The sequence below is a fragment of the Ochotona curzoniae genome, unplaced genomic scaffold (genome assembly GCF_017591425.1).
Source record: "Ochotona curzoniae isolate NIBS_2020 unplaced genomic scaffold, NIBS_Ocur_1.0 scaffold_3208, whole genome shotgun sequence".
Taxonomy (NCBI): Eukaryota; Metazoa; Chordata; class Mammalia; order Lagomorpha; family Ochotonidae; genus Ochotona; species Ochotona curzoniae.
This window is the reverse complement of record NW_024467106.1, coordinates 25835408-25852723: the sequence shown is the minus strand read 5'-3', so window position 1 is coordinate 25852723 and position 17316 is coordinate 25835408. Positions and strand designations below refer to the sequence as shown.

At 39.6% G+C, this 17316-nt stretch overlaps 1 protein-coding gene across 7 annotated transcripts; it reads left to right on the top strand.

Moving 5' to 3' along the window:
- The first annotated feature begins 55 nt into the window (after positions 1-55).
- Positions 56-11322, top strand: ZNF189 (zinc finger protein 189). Of its 7 annotated transcripts, none has more exons than XM_040962933.1 (4): positions 56-364; positions 463-622; positions 1005-1187; positions 8627-11322. In XM_040962933.1, exons 1-4 carry the CDS (start codon positions 332-334, stop codon positions 10342-10344), a joined length of 2094 nt encoding a protein of 697 aa, XP_040818867.1. In that variant the 5' UTR covers positions 56-331; the 3' UTR covers positions 10345-11322. The 7 variants fall into 7 exon arrangements, with proteins under 7 accessions (XP_040818867.1, XP_040818873.1, XP_040818870.1 ...); XM_040962939.1 differs by having other exon boundaries at positions 440-622; positions 1106-1187; XM_040962936.1 differs by having other exon boundaries at positions 440-622; positions 1103-1187.
- Positions 11323-17316: the final 5994 nt, after the last annotated feature.

Sequence of the window (17316 nt, the reverse complement as noted above, 5' to 3'; positions counted from 1 at the left end):
TGGGGGCGTCCGGAGGAGGTTCCGGGTGACGCCTTCTGGCCCGGGGGCGGACGGTCGGAGCGCTGCTTGGGCTACGAGGAGCAGGAGGAACCAGCAGCTGGGAGGAGGCTCCAAAGAGGCCCGAAAGGCCGCGCATTCACGCAGGGCGTGGGGTTCAAGGCTGGGACGCAACTAGGGACTATGTCTGCTATGCTTTGAGGATCGTGACCGCTCGCGTGCTGAGGCAGGAGCTGGGTGGACATCAGGGCCTCACTGAGCGCCGCAGGGCAGGCCCCACCGGAGCCCTTTTCTGAGCCGCCGCCCCAGGTCCTACTCCTGTCTCTGGCGGGAGATGGCCTCCCCAAGTCCCCCTCCGGAGCCAAAGGTAAGTGGTCTCTGGGGATCCCGGTTGTCTCGCCGCCCCCCGGAGCTAGGCCGCACCGCCGTCCCCCACCTCCAGCCTCCTGACCCGGCTTCTTGCAGGGCCGCCGCGAAGCTAGGAGCTCCCTCCGGAGTTCTTCTCCACGAGGTGCGATTCGCGAACCAACTGCCCGTCGGCTCCTGTTTTCCAAGAGCGACTTAGTGAGTGGGCTGGAGAAGATTAGTAATGCTCCAGGCCGGCTCATTTGTGAGTTTCCCCCAGGTGAGGCATCATTTTTGACCTTCCCTGTGTCTTCTGCACCTGGCACGGAGCCTGGACCCGAGCAAGGTAAAACGCTTAGAGAAGCTCAAGGAATTCAATTGGATCACGTGCCAGTGCGAATAGAGAATTGGAGCAGGGCAATGAGGTAAGGGAAGCTTGGAGAGGCCAGGGGCCCTTTGCCAAAATGAAAATGTCATGGTGTCATTATTAAACCAGAGAAGCCTTACCGTTAGCGCTCTCTAACTGTTTGGATAAGTAACCATCCACTTGCTGGTAGCGTAGCCTGAGGTCCCATTGCAGTCGGTTCCCAACATTGGCTAGCATCTGGTAGTGTTACCATGTGCCTCATGGTCTGATGTATGATTGCTTCTGCTCTTTTCAGTGGTAGAGCTGTCCTTGAGACCACAGGAACTGACGGCAGAAATCGTACTATTTCAGGGGTTGCTGACATTTGAGGATGTGGCTGTGTTTTTTACCCAGGAGGAGTGGGATTATCTGGACCCAGCTCAAAGAAGTCTGTATCAAGATGTCATGATGGAGAATTACGGAAACCTGGTCTCACTGGGTAAGAATCTGCCATTCCTCTTACAATACCTCACAAGGTACTAAAAACTTAGAATAGCTTACAAGGTACTAAAACTCAGACCCAGAATTCTTAGGCCAGTACCCAAAGTGCTTTGCCCCCAATTTCTGATCCAAACCTTTCAGCCCTTAAGTGGTTTCCATGACTTGGAGCCTTAGCTTCCAGAATGAGCCAGAGGCAAGTCTCTCCAACTCCCTGTCTTCAGAATCTCCCTCCCATATTGCTGTACTTCCCTCGTGGCTTATCCTCCCACCGCCTTCCTCCCACCGGCATTCCCTCTGCCTTCTAGAGCCCCTGTCCCCCTTCACAGAATGTTCCCTACCAGTCCTGCCTGGAACCTGGCACTTTGCCCAGGACACATTTCTTCTGGCAGACCTTTGTGTGGGTGCTGCTTGTTCCTGCGCTTCTCACTGCTGTCATATGGCTGGAAGGGAGAAGTTACTGTTCTCCTAGCTTCCCACCACTACTCCCAAGGCATTAAACTTTCCACCTGCAACCAAAATCTCTCCTCAGCAGTCTTGCTCGACCCACTCAAATCCCTTTTCATGACCTGTCAGCATTTTGCCCGGTCCTTCATACATATTGTCACATATCTTACAGTCTTCTCTACTTTAACCATTGCCACTGATGACCTAGCTAGGACTTGAGCCTTAGTGGAACTCAACCAATTGACTTTAGGGCTCTATTTTGTAAAACAACTCAGAGCACTGATAAATGCTGTTTATGGACTGTAATTAGAAAAAGGTGACCAAAACCAGACATTTTTTTTTATGCCTCAATCAAGTGGACTGGAGTTTGCCTGTCACTCACTCCTACTCATTGCAACATGTATCTAGTTTTCTCATTACAAATCTGTTTTTTTTCACCAGTGTATCAGTTCTAAACTTTCACTTCCTCATATAATCATTTTGCCACCTTGATGTTATGCTCTACCTGTTGTAATACAAACTTGCTTCCTTATCCGTGTTACTAAGCACAGTAGGGAAAACTGTCTAGCCATAAAGACTAATAGCCTTCTGTATGCATGGTTTTTTTCCTTGCATCTTTATTGGATTTTTGTATTTCAGTGGTTTTTTTGTTCTTAATATGCTCACTCTTCTGTTGGTTTTAGTGATTTTTCCAGAAACATTAAGGAGTTTTTTTGGGGAACTCAGTTATAAGTGGTCCCATCTCATGTTTTGCAGAGAAAATAGAAGCCACTAAGCCTGAACGCAGCATCTCTGCCCTGGTGGGCACACCTGCTCCTGTCTTCTCTCTTCTCTAGAACTTACCATCATTCATCGTGTTTTGTTCCCCATTACAGCCTCAGTCTATATTGCTTCTCTCTTCATAACTTTATCTTGTTAATAAACATATTCATGATTATTTCAGTTGGGCGAAGGAATGAAACATCCCTCTTTATACCAGTCTTCCTCTTAGTGCTCTTAGTAACTTGGTACTTGTTCTCTTCATAGCCAAGTGTCTGTAAGAGCAGTTAAAGCGTTCTGTTCCTCTTTACCTGCGATGGTATTTAAACTCCTTTGTCTCTCCTCTAAACTCACTTTAAATTGTTTCACAGTGATCCATATGAGCTCACTATCAAACTCAAGAGATTTTTTTTTTCCAGTATCATGATCTTTCCTTTGGAAAGATCACATATTAACTCAAACCTGATAAGTCTCAAAGTAATCCATTGAAATTTCAAAACCCTTCTCATCTGAATTAAACACTCCTTCCTGTGTGCTACCTTACATGTGTTTCATTGTTGAATTGATCGTGTTATGCTATGAATTTGTCATGTTGCTATGATCTTTATATCTTATTTCTCTAATCACAGTGCTCATTGTAAGAATGGAAACTACATATTTTTATTTGATTTCTCCAGCACTTAGCACAGAGCCAGGTCTATAATCTTGCTTGTTAACTCCCTAAAATTCCTGAATTGCTCATAACTTAATTTTTTAAAAATCCTAATTTCTTAATCAACTTATATAGCTTCTGTTTAGATGTCTTAGCTTATTATTTCCTGTATGCAACTTGAATCTTAAGCCATGTCTTCTGTTGACTTTCTTTTAATGCCGTGATGTCTCTGAGTCAGTGTGTTCATACTTACGGTATCCTGGATGATAGAACCAATCAGCTAGCTACCCAGCCTTGCCTGCACCTGATTCTGTAGCATCTGATTACCATATGGACGAAGGTGTGACTGTGAGCCGTCTATCATTTTGCATTTTTGCGCTTTATTCCTTACTGCAACCTAAGTCCAGCTTTCTGCCATTATTTCTCTTCCTACTCTCTTGTCATCTCCTCAAAGACCCCCACCCACTCCAAGCCCTTGATTAGTGCCCTTTTGATAAGAGGTCATTCTTTCTCTCCTTTTCCACTTCGGTGTTCTGCTTCATCTGAGTGCTCTTCATAACGTGACTCCATTTGGTTTTATCATTTTGCCTCCTCTTTCCTGTTTTTCCTTTCCATGCTGCTTTTCTTGAAAAGCTATCATAGCCACATTGGTGATGCCTTGATTTGCTGACATCTTCAGTTTTAATCAGTCTTTTTAGTCTACTTGAGTCACAATGAACTAAAGGTTGCTACAACTACAAGTTTTTTTTTTTTAACTTTGTAGTCTCTTTTCAGTTTTTTTGTTCAGTTATTCATTTATTTGACAGTTAATTAACTATTGAATTCCCCTCACCATTCTTCCATTCTGTTACTTAGGAATCCTGTTCATTTTATTCTCTGATGGATACTAACATTAACAACTATGACCATTGCCGATTTTTATAATTCAGGTTTTATTGAAACATGGATATGCCCAGTCTTTTATGTGTTATCTATGATTATTTTCATATACAATGAAAGTAGTGAGTAGTAGGTGGAATAGAGGTGATAATGGCTCACAAAGTGAAAAATGTCTACTGTTTGATACTTCCCAGAGAAAGCATGCCAGCTGCTATTCTGTCCTAAAGTTAATTCATCATTATCTTGCATTTGCATTCTCTCCTTCTTGCCAGTTTTAGTATTACTATAACTATTTGATTAAAGGTGATTACAATCAACTCAAGCTAGCTTATGCCTAAACTTAAAGGGAATTATTCTAGAGGCATAAGGATGTCTTTCAGAACATAGGAACATTACTAAAACTACATATCAGAAATCAAATCAATCCAGGAAGTTGGGAGTTATTCTGTTGGTGGTTAGTCCACGCTGCTGTGACAATATACTAAAGCATGGATGAGAAATAACAGTTATCTCTTGGTTCTGGAAGCTGGGAAGTCCACATCAAGGCACTAGTAGATTCAGTTCCTAGAGAGGGCACACTTTCTGACATGTAGATAGTTCTCCCACCATCCAGAGAATGTGTGCTCTTATCTTTTTCCTGCGTTTATTTGGATATTAATTGCTTCTTGGGGTCATCATTAGAAGGCTGACTTCAAAGCACAGAGTGACTAGGACTGAAACCAGTCACTCCAGTATGTGATGCAGAAGTCCCATGTGGCTTAACCACTGTGCTACAGTGCTCTTCCCAGGAACTTATAATGCAATGGAAGATACAAAGACATATAGTTTAAAAGTACAGTATAATAACCATAATGAAGCTATGAGTGGATGGCAGATTGAAAAACAGAATACTGGAACCTGTCTAGTGGATGCATCAGAGGCTTTATTGAGGAACTATATATGACTTTGAACTGAATCTTAAAAGAATCAAGAGATGCCCAGATAAACAATTTTGGGGCACACTTAATAAATGAAATACGCAAAGGTATGACATGAAAAGACTGATACATGCGGTTTACCTACATAAAGTACAATAGTGTAAGTGAGAATGTGAATTGAGACTTAATGACCATGTCATGAAAAATTCTGAATATAATATAGGGCTTTGGTATGATCTTGAAGACAATGTAGTGCTGCTAAATCTGTAAGTGATGAAATGAGTAGAATTCTACTTTTTTTTTTTTAAAGATCTAACTTATTTCTATCTAAAAGGCAGCATTACAGAGAGAGAGAGGTCTCCCATCTGCTGGTTCACTCACCAAATGGCCTTACTGGCCAGAGCTGAGCTAATCTGATGCCAGGAGCTTCCTCAGGTCTCCCATATGGGGCAGGGGCCCACGGGCTTGATCCATCATACTGCTTTCACAGGTGCACAAGCAGGGAACTGAATTGGAAGTGGAGCAACAAGGATATGAACCTGTGCCCGTGTGGAATGCCAGCACCACCTTCCAAAGGTGGAAGCTTAGCCTTATGGCTCCAGAATTCCATTTTTTAAACACAAGACCAGTAAGGCAGAATGTAATGTGAGGATAACCCAAAGTCCAAGCCATCAAAAAAGCATTAAATGGCTGTGTAACTGAAGGTTAAAAGAAAGTATATGCTAAAAAGGAATCTATGATTAGGATGCTTAACAATAAGAAATGGGGAGAAGTCTGGGATTATTTTCTTCCTTAAGATTTTTTTTTAAAGTGGTGACACTTAGATGTGGGCAATGATATGAGAACAGATAATGATCATATTGTTTGTAAGCCCATTGTGTGCTATCTAAATGGAGCTGTCTGTCCAGAGAATGTATATAGAGAATAAGTAATTTTGTCAACCTGGATAACGGTTATATAAGATGATCAACAAAGGAAGAGAAATAAATGAAGTACATTTATTAGATATGGCCTAAGAAATAAAATGTGGTAGCATAGAAACTAAGAACATGTAATATAAAGAAATGGATATGATAAACAGTGTCAGATGCTACTGAGTAAAGACTGAAAAATGCCTGTTGTGTTGTTCGAAAGTCATTGATTTGATGAAAAGTTTCCCTAGGTGCTGGAAATGGAAACCAGATTTCATAGTTGCTTGCAGGAGAGATTTAACTGGAAAAGGTTGGGCATAGAAAACTACCTTGTGAATTGCCAAAAAGCTTGATATATTCTCTCTCTCTCTTTCAAGATTTTTTGTTGTTGTTGGAAAGTCAGATTTACAGAGAGAAGCAGAGAGAGAAAGATCTTCCATCCCCTAGTTTACTCCCCAAATGGCTGCAATGGCTGGAGCTGAGCCGATCTAAAACTAGAAGCCAGGAGCCTCTTCTGGGTGTCCCACATGGGTGTGGGGTCCCAAGGCTTTGAACCATCCTCTCCTGCTTTCTCAGGCCATAAGCAGAGAGCTGAATTGGAAGTGAAACAGCCAGGACATAAGCAAACCACCCACATTGGATGCCTGACCTTTGAAGTTGGCGGATTAGCCTGTTGAGCCAATGTGCTGGCCCCACAAATCTTGATTTTTCATTAAAAGAAAGATTTCAGGTTCAAGACAGAGTTGGAAAATACTCAAACTTGTGTGATGGTAGAAAGTTGTCAGTGGAGAATATAGATTGATGAAAGGATAGTGATAATTGGACAACAGTAATAATTGCCCAGAGAAGAGTGGGATCAAGAAGCAGTAGGATTGGCTTTGGATAGGAATGGGTTATGTGTTCGTGTATTTTATGTATATTATACTAAGGCATTAATAAAAGCAAAGTTAAAGGGAAAGACATCTTCAGCTTGATTATTCATTCCCCAAATGCCTGCAAAAGCCAGGGCTGGCTGGCACAGGCCTAAGTCAGGAGCCTGGGACTGCATCTGGATCTCCCCTGTGGATGGTAGGAGCCCAAGTGTTTGGACCATCTTCTCACTGCTTTTCCCCCAGTTAAGCTGGATTGAAGTGGAGCAGACAAGACTTGATCTGGTACTAATATGATTTAACCCACTGTGCCACAACACCATCCTCTGTTGTGTGTAATTATACAATTAAAGAACAGAGAATCAGGAGAGTTTGTTTCATCCTTTTTCATTGTGTGAATGAAAGTAGCTTGTTGAAAATGATTTTGAGAGGGGAGATTGAAGGCAAAATAAGCAGAAATAAAGCTGCTAGTAGTTTCTTAGGGGCATAATGGAAGTTTTTATTTGGTAGCTTTTGGGAGAATTAATAATAATGACTGGCTCTAAGTAAGTGAAGACAGAATTCAAAGATGACTCCATAGTTAGAAAACTAGAAAATTTAAAAAGAGGATATATGAGAAAATAAACTTATTTAGGGTCATATATAAATTTGATAATATATTTTTAAGTTGGATTCTGTAAAAATTAGAATTGGAAAATCAGGGAAGGACTCAGAGTCAGGCTTAGGGAAGCTATCTACCACTCTTTATATCATACACCATTATACTATCTTCTCTTTAATACAAGAAACATGGGGCAGGTACAAAGGCTCAACTGGCTGAACTTCAACCTTGTAGCACCTAGGCACCAGTGTATATGCCAGCTGCTTCACTTCAGTCCAGGTTCCTGCTTTGTCCCAGAGGCTCCTGGCTTGGGATTGGCTCACTTCTGGCCATTGTGGCCATTTGGGTGGAAGATCTTTCTACTTCTGCTCTCTATAAATCTGCCTTTTTAATAAAAATAAATTAATATTTTTAATAAATTACATGAAACATTCATTTCTCAGAAATCGCACAGTTACAAAAGATGGTCTTCTGTCGCTAGAGGGTTGAGAATCATTTGTTAAAATATTTTAAGAATGTGGTATCATTTGTGGTAAGAGAAGTCGTAAGTTACCATAGAATGCTCTAGTTTTTTATTACCTATTAATTTTGGCCATGTTCTTTTATACTCAGTTCTCTGTGTCATAGATTCCATATCACTTCAGCCTTTTTTGTTTACAACCATTTTGTAATTTCATATAGAAGCTGCTCTTTACTTAATATATCCTCTATCATTTTCTTTCCCTGTTTTTACTTAATACCATACGGTTGGGGGCTGCCTGTCTTGTTTCTGAATCCTGGCTTATTACATATACTCTTGCTATGGGTAGTGCATACATTTTTATTAATGAATTGTTGCATGCCTGTCTTTCATCCTTCCTGACATCCTTTTTATATGTTCCTTTATGTCAGTTATTTGATCTGTTCACATTCCAATAATACTTTTCTTATCCTAATTTGTTTGAATTTATATTCCTCCCATGTTACTTTCTTTTCTGAGGTACTAGCTATTCCAATCACTACCTGCTTGCTTGCCCATGTTATGTAATTCGGTATTGTTTTATGAACCCTTCTTCACAAATCTGCTTTCTCTTACTGACTCATTCTTTTCCTATGATTACTCTTCATACTCTAAAAAATTTCATTGTATCCAGTAACAAATACCAAATATTATTTACATAGCTTATACTTCTTGTCAGGTACTTTTATAAATGGTTTATATGTATGAGCTGTTGTAATCTACACAATAGTATGAGGTAGTAAAACATATTTTGTACATAGTTTATTTATTTATTACTAATTTTTTGAGTACTGCTTTTTTTTTTTTTTTTGTTTGGTTTGGTTTGTTTTTTTTGTTTGTTTTTGTAATTTCTTCTTGCCATCAAAGAGTTAGGATGGTGTCTGTATTTCTTGTTTGTTGTTTCAGATGTTTTAAAAAAAGATGATGAGGAGCCAACTATCAAACAAGAAATTGAAGAAATTGAGGAAGACGTGGAACCACAGGGTGTAATAGTTAGGAGAATCAAAAGTGAAATTGACCAGGATCCTATGGGGAAAGAAACCTTTGAACTGGTTGGTAGGTTAGACAAACAGAGAGGGATATTCTTGTGGGAAATACCAAGGGAATCTCTGACTCCGGAATCGAGAATGTTCAGGAGCAACACTAACATCATCCGGAAAAGACCAAACTCAGAAGAGAAATGCCACAGATGTGAAGAATGTGGAAAAAGTTTTGTCCGCAAGGCCCATTTCATTCAGCATCAAAGGGTCCATACTGGTGAGAAACCTTTTCAATGCAATGAATGTGGGAAAAGTTTCAGTCGCAGTTCATTTGTTATTGAACATCAGAGAATTCACACTGGAGAAAGGCCCTATGAGTGTAATTACTGTGGAAAAACATTTAGTGTAAGTTCAACTCTTATTAGACATCAAAGAATCCACACTGGAGAAAGACCGTATCAGTGTAATCAGTGTAAGCAAAGCTTTAGCCAGAGAAGGAGCCTTGTTAAGCATCAAAGGATTCATACAGGTGAGAAGCCCCATAAATGTAATGACTGTGGGAAAGCTTTCAGCTGGAAGTCGCACCTTATTGAACATCAAAGAACTCACACTGGTGAGAAACCCTATCACTGTACCAAATGCAAGAAAAGCTTTAGCAGAAATTCATTGCTTGTTGAACATCAGAGAATTCACACTGGGGAACGACCCCATAAATGTGGTGAATGTGGGAAAGCCTTTAGATTAAGTACATACCTTATACAACACCAAAAGATCCACACGGGTGAGAAGCCTTTTCTTTGTATTGAATGTGGAAAAAGCTTCAGTCGGAGCTCATTCCTTATCGAGCATCAGAGGATCCATACTGGTGAACGGCCTTACCAATGCAAAGAATGTGGGAAAAGCTTTAGTCAGCTTTGTAATCTAACTCGTCATCAGAGAATTCACACAGGGGACAAACCTCATAAATGTGAGGAATGTGGAAAAGCCTTTAGTAGAAGCTCAGGTCTTATTCAACATCAGAGAATCCATACCAGGGAGAAGACTTACCAATATAATGAAACTAAGGACAGTTTTGATCCAAATTGCAGTCTTGTTATACAACAGGAGGCTTGTCCTAAGGAAAAATCTTACAAATGTGATGAATGTGGGAAGACTTTTAGTGTAAGTGCTCATCTTGTGCAACATCAAAGAATCCACACCGGAGAAAAGCCCTATCTGTGCACTGTTTGTGGGAAAAGCTTCAGTCGGAGTTCATTTCTTATTGAACATCAGAGGATCCACACTGGTGAGAGACCCTATCTGTGCAGACAGTGTGGCAAGAGCTTCAGTCAACTTTGTAATCTTATTCGACATCAGGGTGTTCACACGGGTAATAAACCCCATAAATGTGACGAATGTGGGAAGGCCTTTAGTCGGAACTCGGGTCTAATTCAGCATCAGAGAATACACACAGGAGAGAAGCCTTATAAATGTGAGAAGTGTGACAAAAGTTTCAGTCAGCAGCGCAGCCTAGTCAATCATCAGAAGATCCATGCTGAAGTGAAATCACAAGAAATCCATGAATGTGATGCTTGTGGTGAAGCCTTCAATTGCCACCTTTCTCTTATTCAGCATCAAAAATTGCACACTGCATGGATGCAGTAAGTGCTGAAAAATATGTCAGCTCAATTTAATGTGAAATTAACTATCCTAGCTACCCAAGTGCAGTTTTGGTATAAATCAGATGTAGCGATGAAGCAGATTCTCTTTGAACTCAGGCAAATGGTTTCTAAGGTTTCTGTGAATAATGGATAACTGTTTATGAGCGGTTCACTTCTGTTGCTCCTTGTTTTAATGGTCATAAAGACCTGGAAACTCAAACATCTGGCTTGTGTTTTGTTTTCTTCATGAATCTTTCAGTAGAGAGGTTAAACCCAGATGTAGAGCATGGGAGAGTTGCTCTGAAGGACAAAGTCAAATCACTACAAGGGAAGTAGTAGCAACAGAAACTAGAAAACAGAATATTAATTTAAATGGTTTTACAACTATATCATGTGGTGGTCCTTTTAGTTCTGTAATATGTTTGGCTGTGCATGCCAAAGTCCAGTCATTAAGTAGTTGTCAAGGAAGCAAAGCCCAGGTGTTTTTGAAACCAGTTTGCAGTTTTTGTCTATTTAAGAAAGCTAATTATTTGGCTTATAGGTTGATGAAAGGTAGTTCTCAGATCTGTGAAATAAAGGCGAATTTAAAGATTATGTGAGTGATTAAAAAACTTAGCAAAGGTGTTACTGAGAAACCTTGGGGAGTGCCTTTTTCCCTGTGAGATTGGCCCAAAACGATGGAGGGAAGATACTGTTATGCCCTCTCATCTGGGAAAGATATTTGTAGTCCTATATGAATAAGCTTACTCCTTTACAACTAGAAGCATGTGAAAGTGTACATATTTTGATTACCATGAGTTGAAAATCGAAGGGCCTGGAGTCTATGCTAGGAAGCTAAGATATTTTGGTATTGCTTTGGTTTTAATGGTAACTAGGTTTTGCATGCAATTTAAAAATCTTTACTTCTGGTTCTAGGTCTTCCCACAATAGTTATTATAAACCTATTAATCTGTTTTAATCATTAAAATTGGTTTTGTTTTTTGCTCTGTGTGAGAGTTATTTGTTTCCTTAGTGTAGAATCAATCCTGTCAACTACATTACTGGGGTTTTTGGTTGGTTGGTTGATTGTTACAATCAGGAATTTGAAGGAACTTGCTTTCATTTGTTCTACCTACAACCAGTTATTTTCTTCTAGAGTACCTCAATTGAAATTTAGTTGAAACTTGCTTTTGCTTTTGTTTTTCGTTTCAAAATGTATAATTCCAAATAGGTGGAACTTTGTAATTTTAACTTCCTAGAAGTTGAAGTAAGTTGTCTCCATTTCTCTTACACCTCAACCATTCTAAAATTCACCTCCTCCACACTTTAGTTTTTCCCATCTCTGAATATCATGTGTTGTCTGTATGCATGCATAGAAGTATATTTATCTTTGTGCATTCCCTTATTCAAATTAGGTACTTGGTTACCGTACATTTAACGTTTCAAAGACGAGATTCCAAAGAAAGTACACAAAAGGCCACATCTGATTCCTGAATGATATATTGCCCTGTATCTGCCCATGCTTATTTATGCTGGTGGGTCCCAGAATAGAGTCTCAACTTATGAGATTTTTAAACATGTTCTCAGTATGAATGTGTAAAATGTGTGTTTATGCTACACACATTGAAAACACTTTTTTTATTATTAATCTTTTGTTAGGATTCCAATATTTCATGCATAGTTTTGCTTAGCAGGAGACCCAAAAATTGGTTAGTTCAGTTTGAGGTCATAGAGATGCAAGATAGTCCTACTAGAATTATATTACATTTACCATCCCTGACTGATAACTCTTGTAGCATATATATATGGTGTCAAGAACACCACATAATCACGTACATAATGATTCATTGCTTATAAATATAGTCCCCCAGGAGTTATATTTTTAACAACAGATAGTATGTTCATTTTCTCAAGAAAACAATACAGAAATGTGGAGAGCTTGAGAAGAAAATGGAAGAAAAGTTTTTTCAAAAGGATGTGTGTGCGTGGTAGAGGATGTGATTGTTAAAAGCGAAAGATAAGTCTCAGGGAAGATATTGAAGAATTTGAAAAGGAATTGTGAGAGTACCAGAGTGAATTTCTGGTTGTTCATGAGTTTGAAATGTGGCAAGAGCAAGTAGACCAAGAGGGCTGTCAGGAGACAACTCTTGCCTAGATTTCTATGGCAGTATTTTCCTTGTGTTTGAATATGTATTAAGTGTGTATTAAAGGGACACATTTGGCTTATACAGCTGTGGATTTTTCACAACAAAACATGTAATCAGCACTTTGGTTAAGCTAACACCTGAGATGCAAGCATCTCCTATAATAGAGCCAGTTTGAGTCCAGGCTACCTCATGCCCAGCTCCCTGCTAATGCACCTGGTAAAGCAGTGGAAGATGGTCCAAGTAGGTGGGTCCTTGATATCATGTGGGAAACCTTGATGGAGTTCAGAGTTTTGATTTCAGTCTGGGCTGCTTGTGGTCATTATAGCTGCTTGAGTGAATCATCAGATGAAAAATTTTTGCCTTATCAAAAAAAAAAAAAACCCTTTAGAGACAGTCACTGATTCTGCTGTCTCGCTGCACCAATACTCTCCTTGTACCCTTCCAAATACAACAACACATCCTGAGATGCCTTCATTTGCAAGGATCATCATGAAAATGAAAACATTTGGGGATTATTCCTGACTTAGATCTATGAAATTCTAAGAAAAAAAAAACTATACATTTATAAGAAAATTGTACATTAAGAAGTATTGTTTGAAAAGCTTGAATTAAATATTTTATTTAAAGTTATAGAGAGGGTGGCAAGGAGAAAAAAACAGGTTCCTTCTGGCTCAATCCCCCAAATGGCCAAAAATAGCTCCTGATGGACTAAACTGAAGCCTGAAGCCAGGTGCTGCTTCTGGGTCTCCCAAAGGGATACAAGGACCCTCAGCCATTTTCTACTGTTTTCTCAGGCACCTGATTGAATAGGAAGCAAAGCAGCCATTCCTACGGGATGCCCATGTTGGAGGCAGAGGTGTTATCCACTAAGCTGCTGCCCTGGCCACCCTTAATAGGTTCTTTTTCCTTCTCCCCCCACTTTAGCTGGTTATGATTTAATTTTATTTTTTGTTTGTTTTTTTCAGGCAGGAATACTAAAGATACAGATAGTACTCAATAAAATAAAAGATGAACTAATTTCTAAGAGACTGATGCCACTTCTAATTTTATTCATGCTTGCCTTGAGATAGTGAATAGATCATTTAGTAAAAACAGAGGAAAATGTCTTAACCATATACCACTTTTAAACTACAATGTCAATTACAGTAGTGCTGTGATGGGAAAAAAGTATACCTAGTAGAGAATGAAGAAATTACTAAAGTTTCAAATGTGAAATATTTGGAGGGAATGGTCTTTCAGGTATGTTTTATTTATATGGCAACCCTTTATTTGCTGTTCTTTTTAGTCACTTCTATTGGTTATACAAGGAAGAGAAAGTTACTTGTCTGTAAATAAGAGTGATATCAGTGTACCTCATGTATATGTTCAATCATTTGTCAAGTAAATTATTTTTTAATATAAGGAATTGAGAACAGGACTGTAGATTAAAGAAAAACTTGATTTTTTTCCCTGCTCTGAAAAGAGCCAATTTGATGAGTTGAATGTAATGGAGAGCAGGTGGGAACCTACTAAGCTTTGGGATGAGCTACAGTGAATCCTAACACAGGGATTTACTTTGAGGATTTTTTGCTTTCCAATTTACAAGCAAAGGAAAAAACAAGGTTAGCATTTGGTTGGAGAAGGAGAAAAACTATGTTTTGAGATTTTAAGCACAATTACAGCTGTTGAGTAGGAGAAATACATTAGATGGTAGCTAGGGAAAATGTTATATAAATCCTTACCCCTCGGTGAAATGTAATTCAGTGCTGACCAGAAGATATAACTGAGCCTTGATTGTAAATTCATGCTTAAATACTAAGTGAGAAACTAAGAGAGTCTTTGCAGCCATTTCAATCCATGATGTTGAGTAAGCTGTATATAAAAATTTCCTGGCGGAAACGTAATATCACACAAGGTGTGGTCAAGGAGCTTTTGAACATCATGGTACATGGTAAGAACTTGCATATTTGCTGGTTGACTTGATGGATACAATAGGAAGATCAGAAGACCTGAAAGACTGTGGCAGAGGAACTGAACACTCCCTGTAATCCTGCCAATTCCTACCTTTCGGAATATGTGACCATTGTATGAAAAAGCTCTACCCTAAATGTGTGACCCTTGCTGAGTATTTTAATTGTTCTGAGCTTGGTTTTATCATACATAAAATGAAATCCACAGGTTAAATGAAATTATATCAAAGGCAGGTCTAAAATGCATATAGAATTAGATGCTTTGAGAAAAGTAAGAACAGATATCATCATATGCAACTGTTGTAGATAGCACTTACATATGTAATTAGTAAATATTGCCTCCTTGTGATCCACTCCCAGGTCTTCCTTCTCAAGAGAAGCTCCTTCAGACCAATTCTGTCTTATTCTCTACATAATATGCTTTTGCTTCCACTAATTAATGACTCTAAGGAATATCATCTGTGTACTATTCAAGACAAGGACCTAAGTTCATCTTCCATTTTTAATTACAAGAATATTTTAATGATTTATACCTACATGTTGTTTTAAAGATCTATTTGAAAAGCAGAATTACAAATAGAGTGGAGAGAGAGATCTCCTATCTGGTTGTTCAAGCACCGCAATGATCACAGCTGGACTGGATCAAAGTCAGAGCCTGGAACTCCATCTGTGCTTCAAACATGGTTGACAGTGGCCTAAACACATATGCCATCTTCCACTGCTTCTGAGCTGTTAGCAAGGAGTTGTATCAAAAATGAAATCTCATGCCTGTTAATGACTTGGGAAAAGCAGTAGAAGATGGCCCAAGTGCTTAAGCCCCCACCATTCATGTGGGAGACCCAGAAGAAGCTCCTGGCTGCTGGCTTTGGACTAGCCCCAATCATTGTGGCCATCTGGTGAGTGAAGCAGCAGAAGAAAGATCTCACTCTCTGACTCCCATTATCTTCTTCCCTCTCTTCCTCCATTCCTTCTTTTCTTCCTCTGACTCTTCTTATTTCCCTCCCTCCTTCCCATCTTCCCCTCTCTATGGAACCCTAATGTTCAAATTAATTACTATTACTTTTATTACCTAAAGTACTGAGGAATGGCAAAATGGCATATAGCAAGTTAATCCTCTGCTTCTGGCATTGGCATCACAGGTGGGCACCGATTCAGGTCCCAGCTGCTTCACTTCCAATCTAACTCCATGTAGGTGTCCTGAAAAAGCAATAAAGAATGTCTCAAAGCCTTGTGCTCCTGCACCCATGTGGGAGCCCATAAGAAGTTCCTGGCTCCTGGCTCTGGATCAGTTCAGCTCTGGCTGTTGTTGCTACTTGGGGAGTGAACCAGTGGACAAATCTTTCTCTCTGTCTCTTCTTCTCTGTAAATCTGACTTTCCAATAAAAACAAAATAAATATTTTTTTTTAAAAAAATAGGGTAGCTGGGCTGGTATTGTAGTAGAGTGAGTAAAGTCGCCACCTGTGGGACTACTCAATGGTTCAATTGGCTAATCCTCCACTTGGAAATGCCGGGATCCCATGTGGGTGCTGGTGTGTGTCCTGGCAGCTCCACTTCCCTTCCAGTTACCAGCTTATAGCCTGGAAAAGAAGAGTAGGATAGCCCAAACGCTTGGAAATTTGCACCCACATGGGATACCCAGAAGAAGATCTTGGCTACTGGATTTGGACTGGCTCAGCTCTGGCCATTGCAACCATTTGGGGAGTGAACCAGTGGATGAAAGATCTTTCTGTGGCTTCTTTTCTCTGTAAATTTGCCTTTCCAATAAAAATAAACAAATCTTAAAAACAAACAAAACAAAGTTACCTGCACTGCAGGCATTCTGTATTGGCATCAGTTTGTGTTGTGGGTGTTCCATTTCTGGTCTAGTTCCCAACTAAAGTTGTGGCAAAAGCAGTGAAACATGGACGCATTGACTGGGCCTCTTGTACCCACATGGGAAATATAGGAGATGCTCCTGGATCCTGGCTTTGGTCCTGCCCAACCCTTGCCATTGCAGCCATCTGCAGAATGGGTCAGTAAATGGCAGGTTTCTCTGTGTGTCTCTCCCTCTCTCTCTCTGTAACTCTGAGTTTCAAATGAATATATCATTTTAAAAATGAAGTAACACAGCCAGCACTCCAACTAAGAACTCATGTGGAATACTTAAGTGTTGAAGGCAGCAATTTGATCCACTATTCCATATATTTTAATGTTTAAAATCAATTTATCTGATTGGGTTTCTTAACCCATCAATTTTAAACAGTTATTCCTAACTCATTTTGCTTTCTTCCACTTCTTTATTTCATTATTTTTCTATTTCCCAGCTCTCGTCAGTTAAGTGATTTCTATGTTATCTTATGTTCAAATTCTCTTTTGTAGTCATGTTTGTGCTAAATGTGTCACCTATAAAATAACTTTTGGAAATTGAGAGCCAGTACAGCATAACTATGTGAAGACTATTTACTGCAAAGCTGGGTAGCCTGCTTGGATATGTTGAGGAAAATGTCATCAAACCTGGGCACATACAAGCAATGTTCCAAGCTCCAAATCCCTTGGATTTTCACCACACTTCTCAGACTGCTTGAACTCATTCTACATTTTAGCTAGTTTCACATTATTAGTGGTATTGATTTTCAAATATCTTCACACTTGAAATTTAGATGGGTGATTTTTAAGCTTGGCTACACATTAGAATTACCAGGGGGACTTCAAGAAATCCAACAGATGATTCTACATCCAGGGTTTTCTGATCTAATTGTGCTGGCATGTAACCTGAGCATCCAGGTTCTCTCCATTTTGCTGTTAGGTTCTAATGAGTAGCCAAAACTAAGGATCCTGGCAGCTGATCAGCGTTGTTAAGTCCTGGATGATGAATTGTACTTCAATAACAAGAGCAAAAAAGCAGCACTCAGCACCAGCTG

Bases quoted from the DNA above. Each gene is read 5' to 3' on its own strand.
- ZNF189 (XM_040962933.1), top strand. From the start codon at position 332: ATGGCCTCCCCAAGTCCCCCTCCGGAGCCAAAG. The intron at 365-462 runs GTAAGTGGTCTC...GGCTTCTTGCAG, and splicing joins GTCCCCCTCCGGAGCCAAAG to GGCCGCCGCGAAGCTAGGAG. The intron at 623-1,004 runs GTGAGGCATCAT...TGCTCTTTTCAG, and splicing joins CATTTGTGAGTTTCCCCCAG to TGGTAGAGCTGTCCTTGAGA.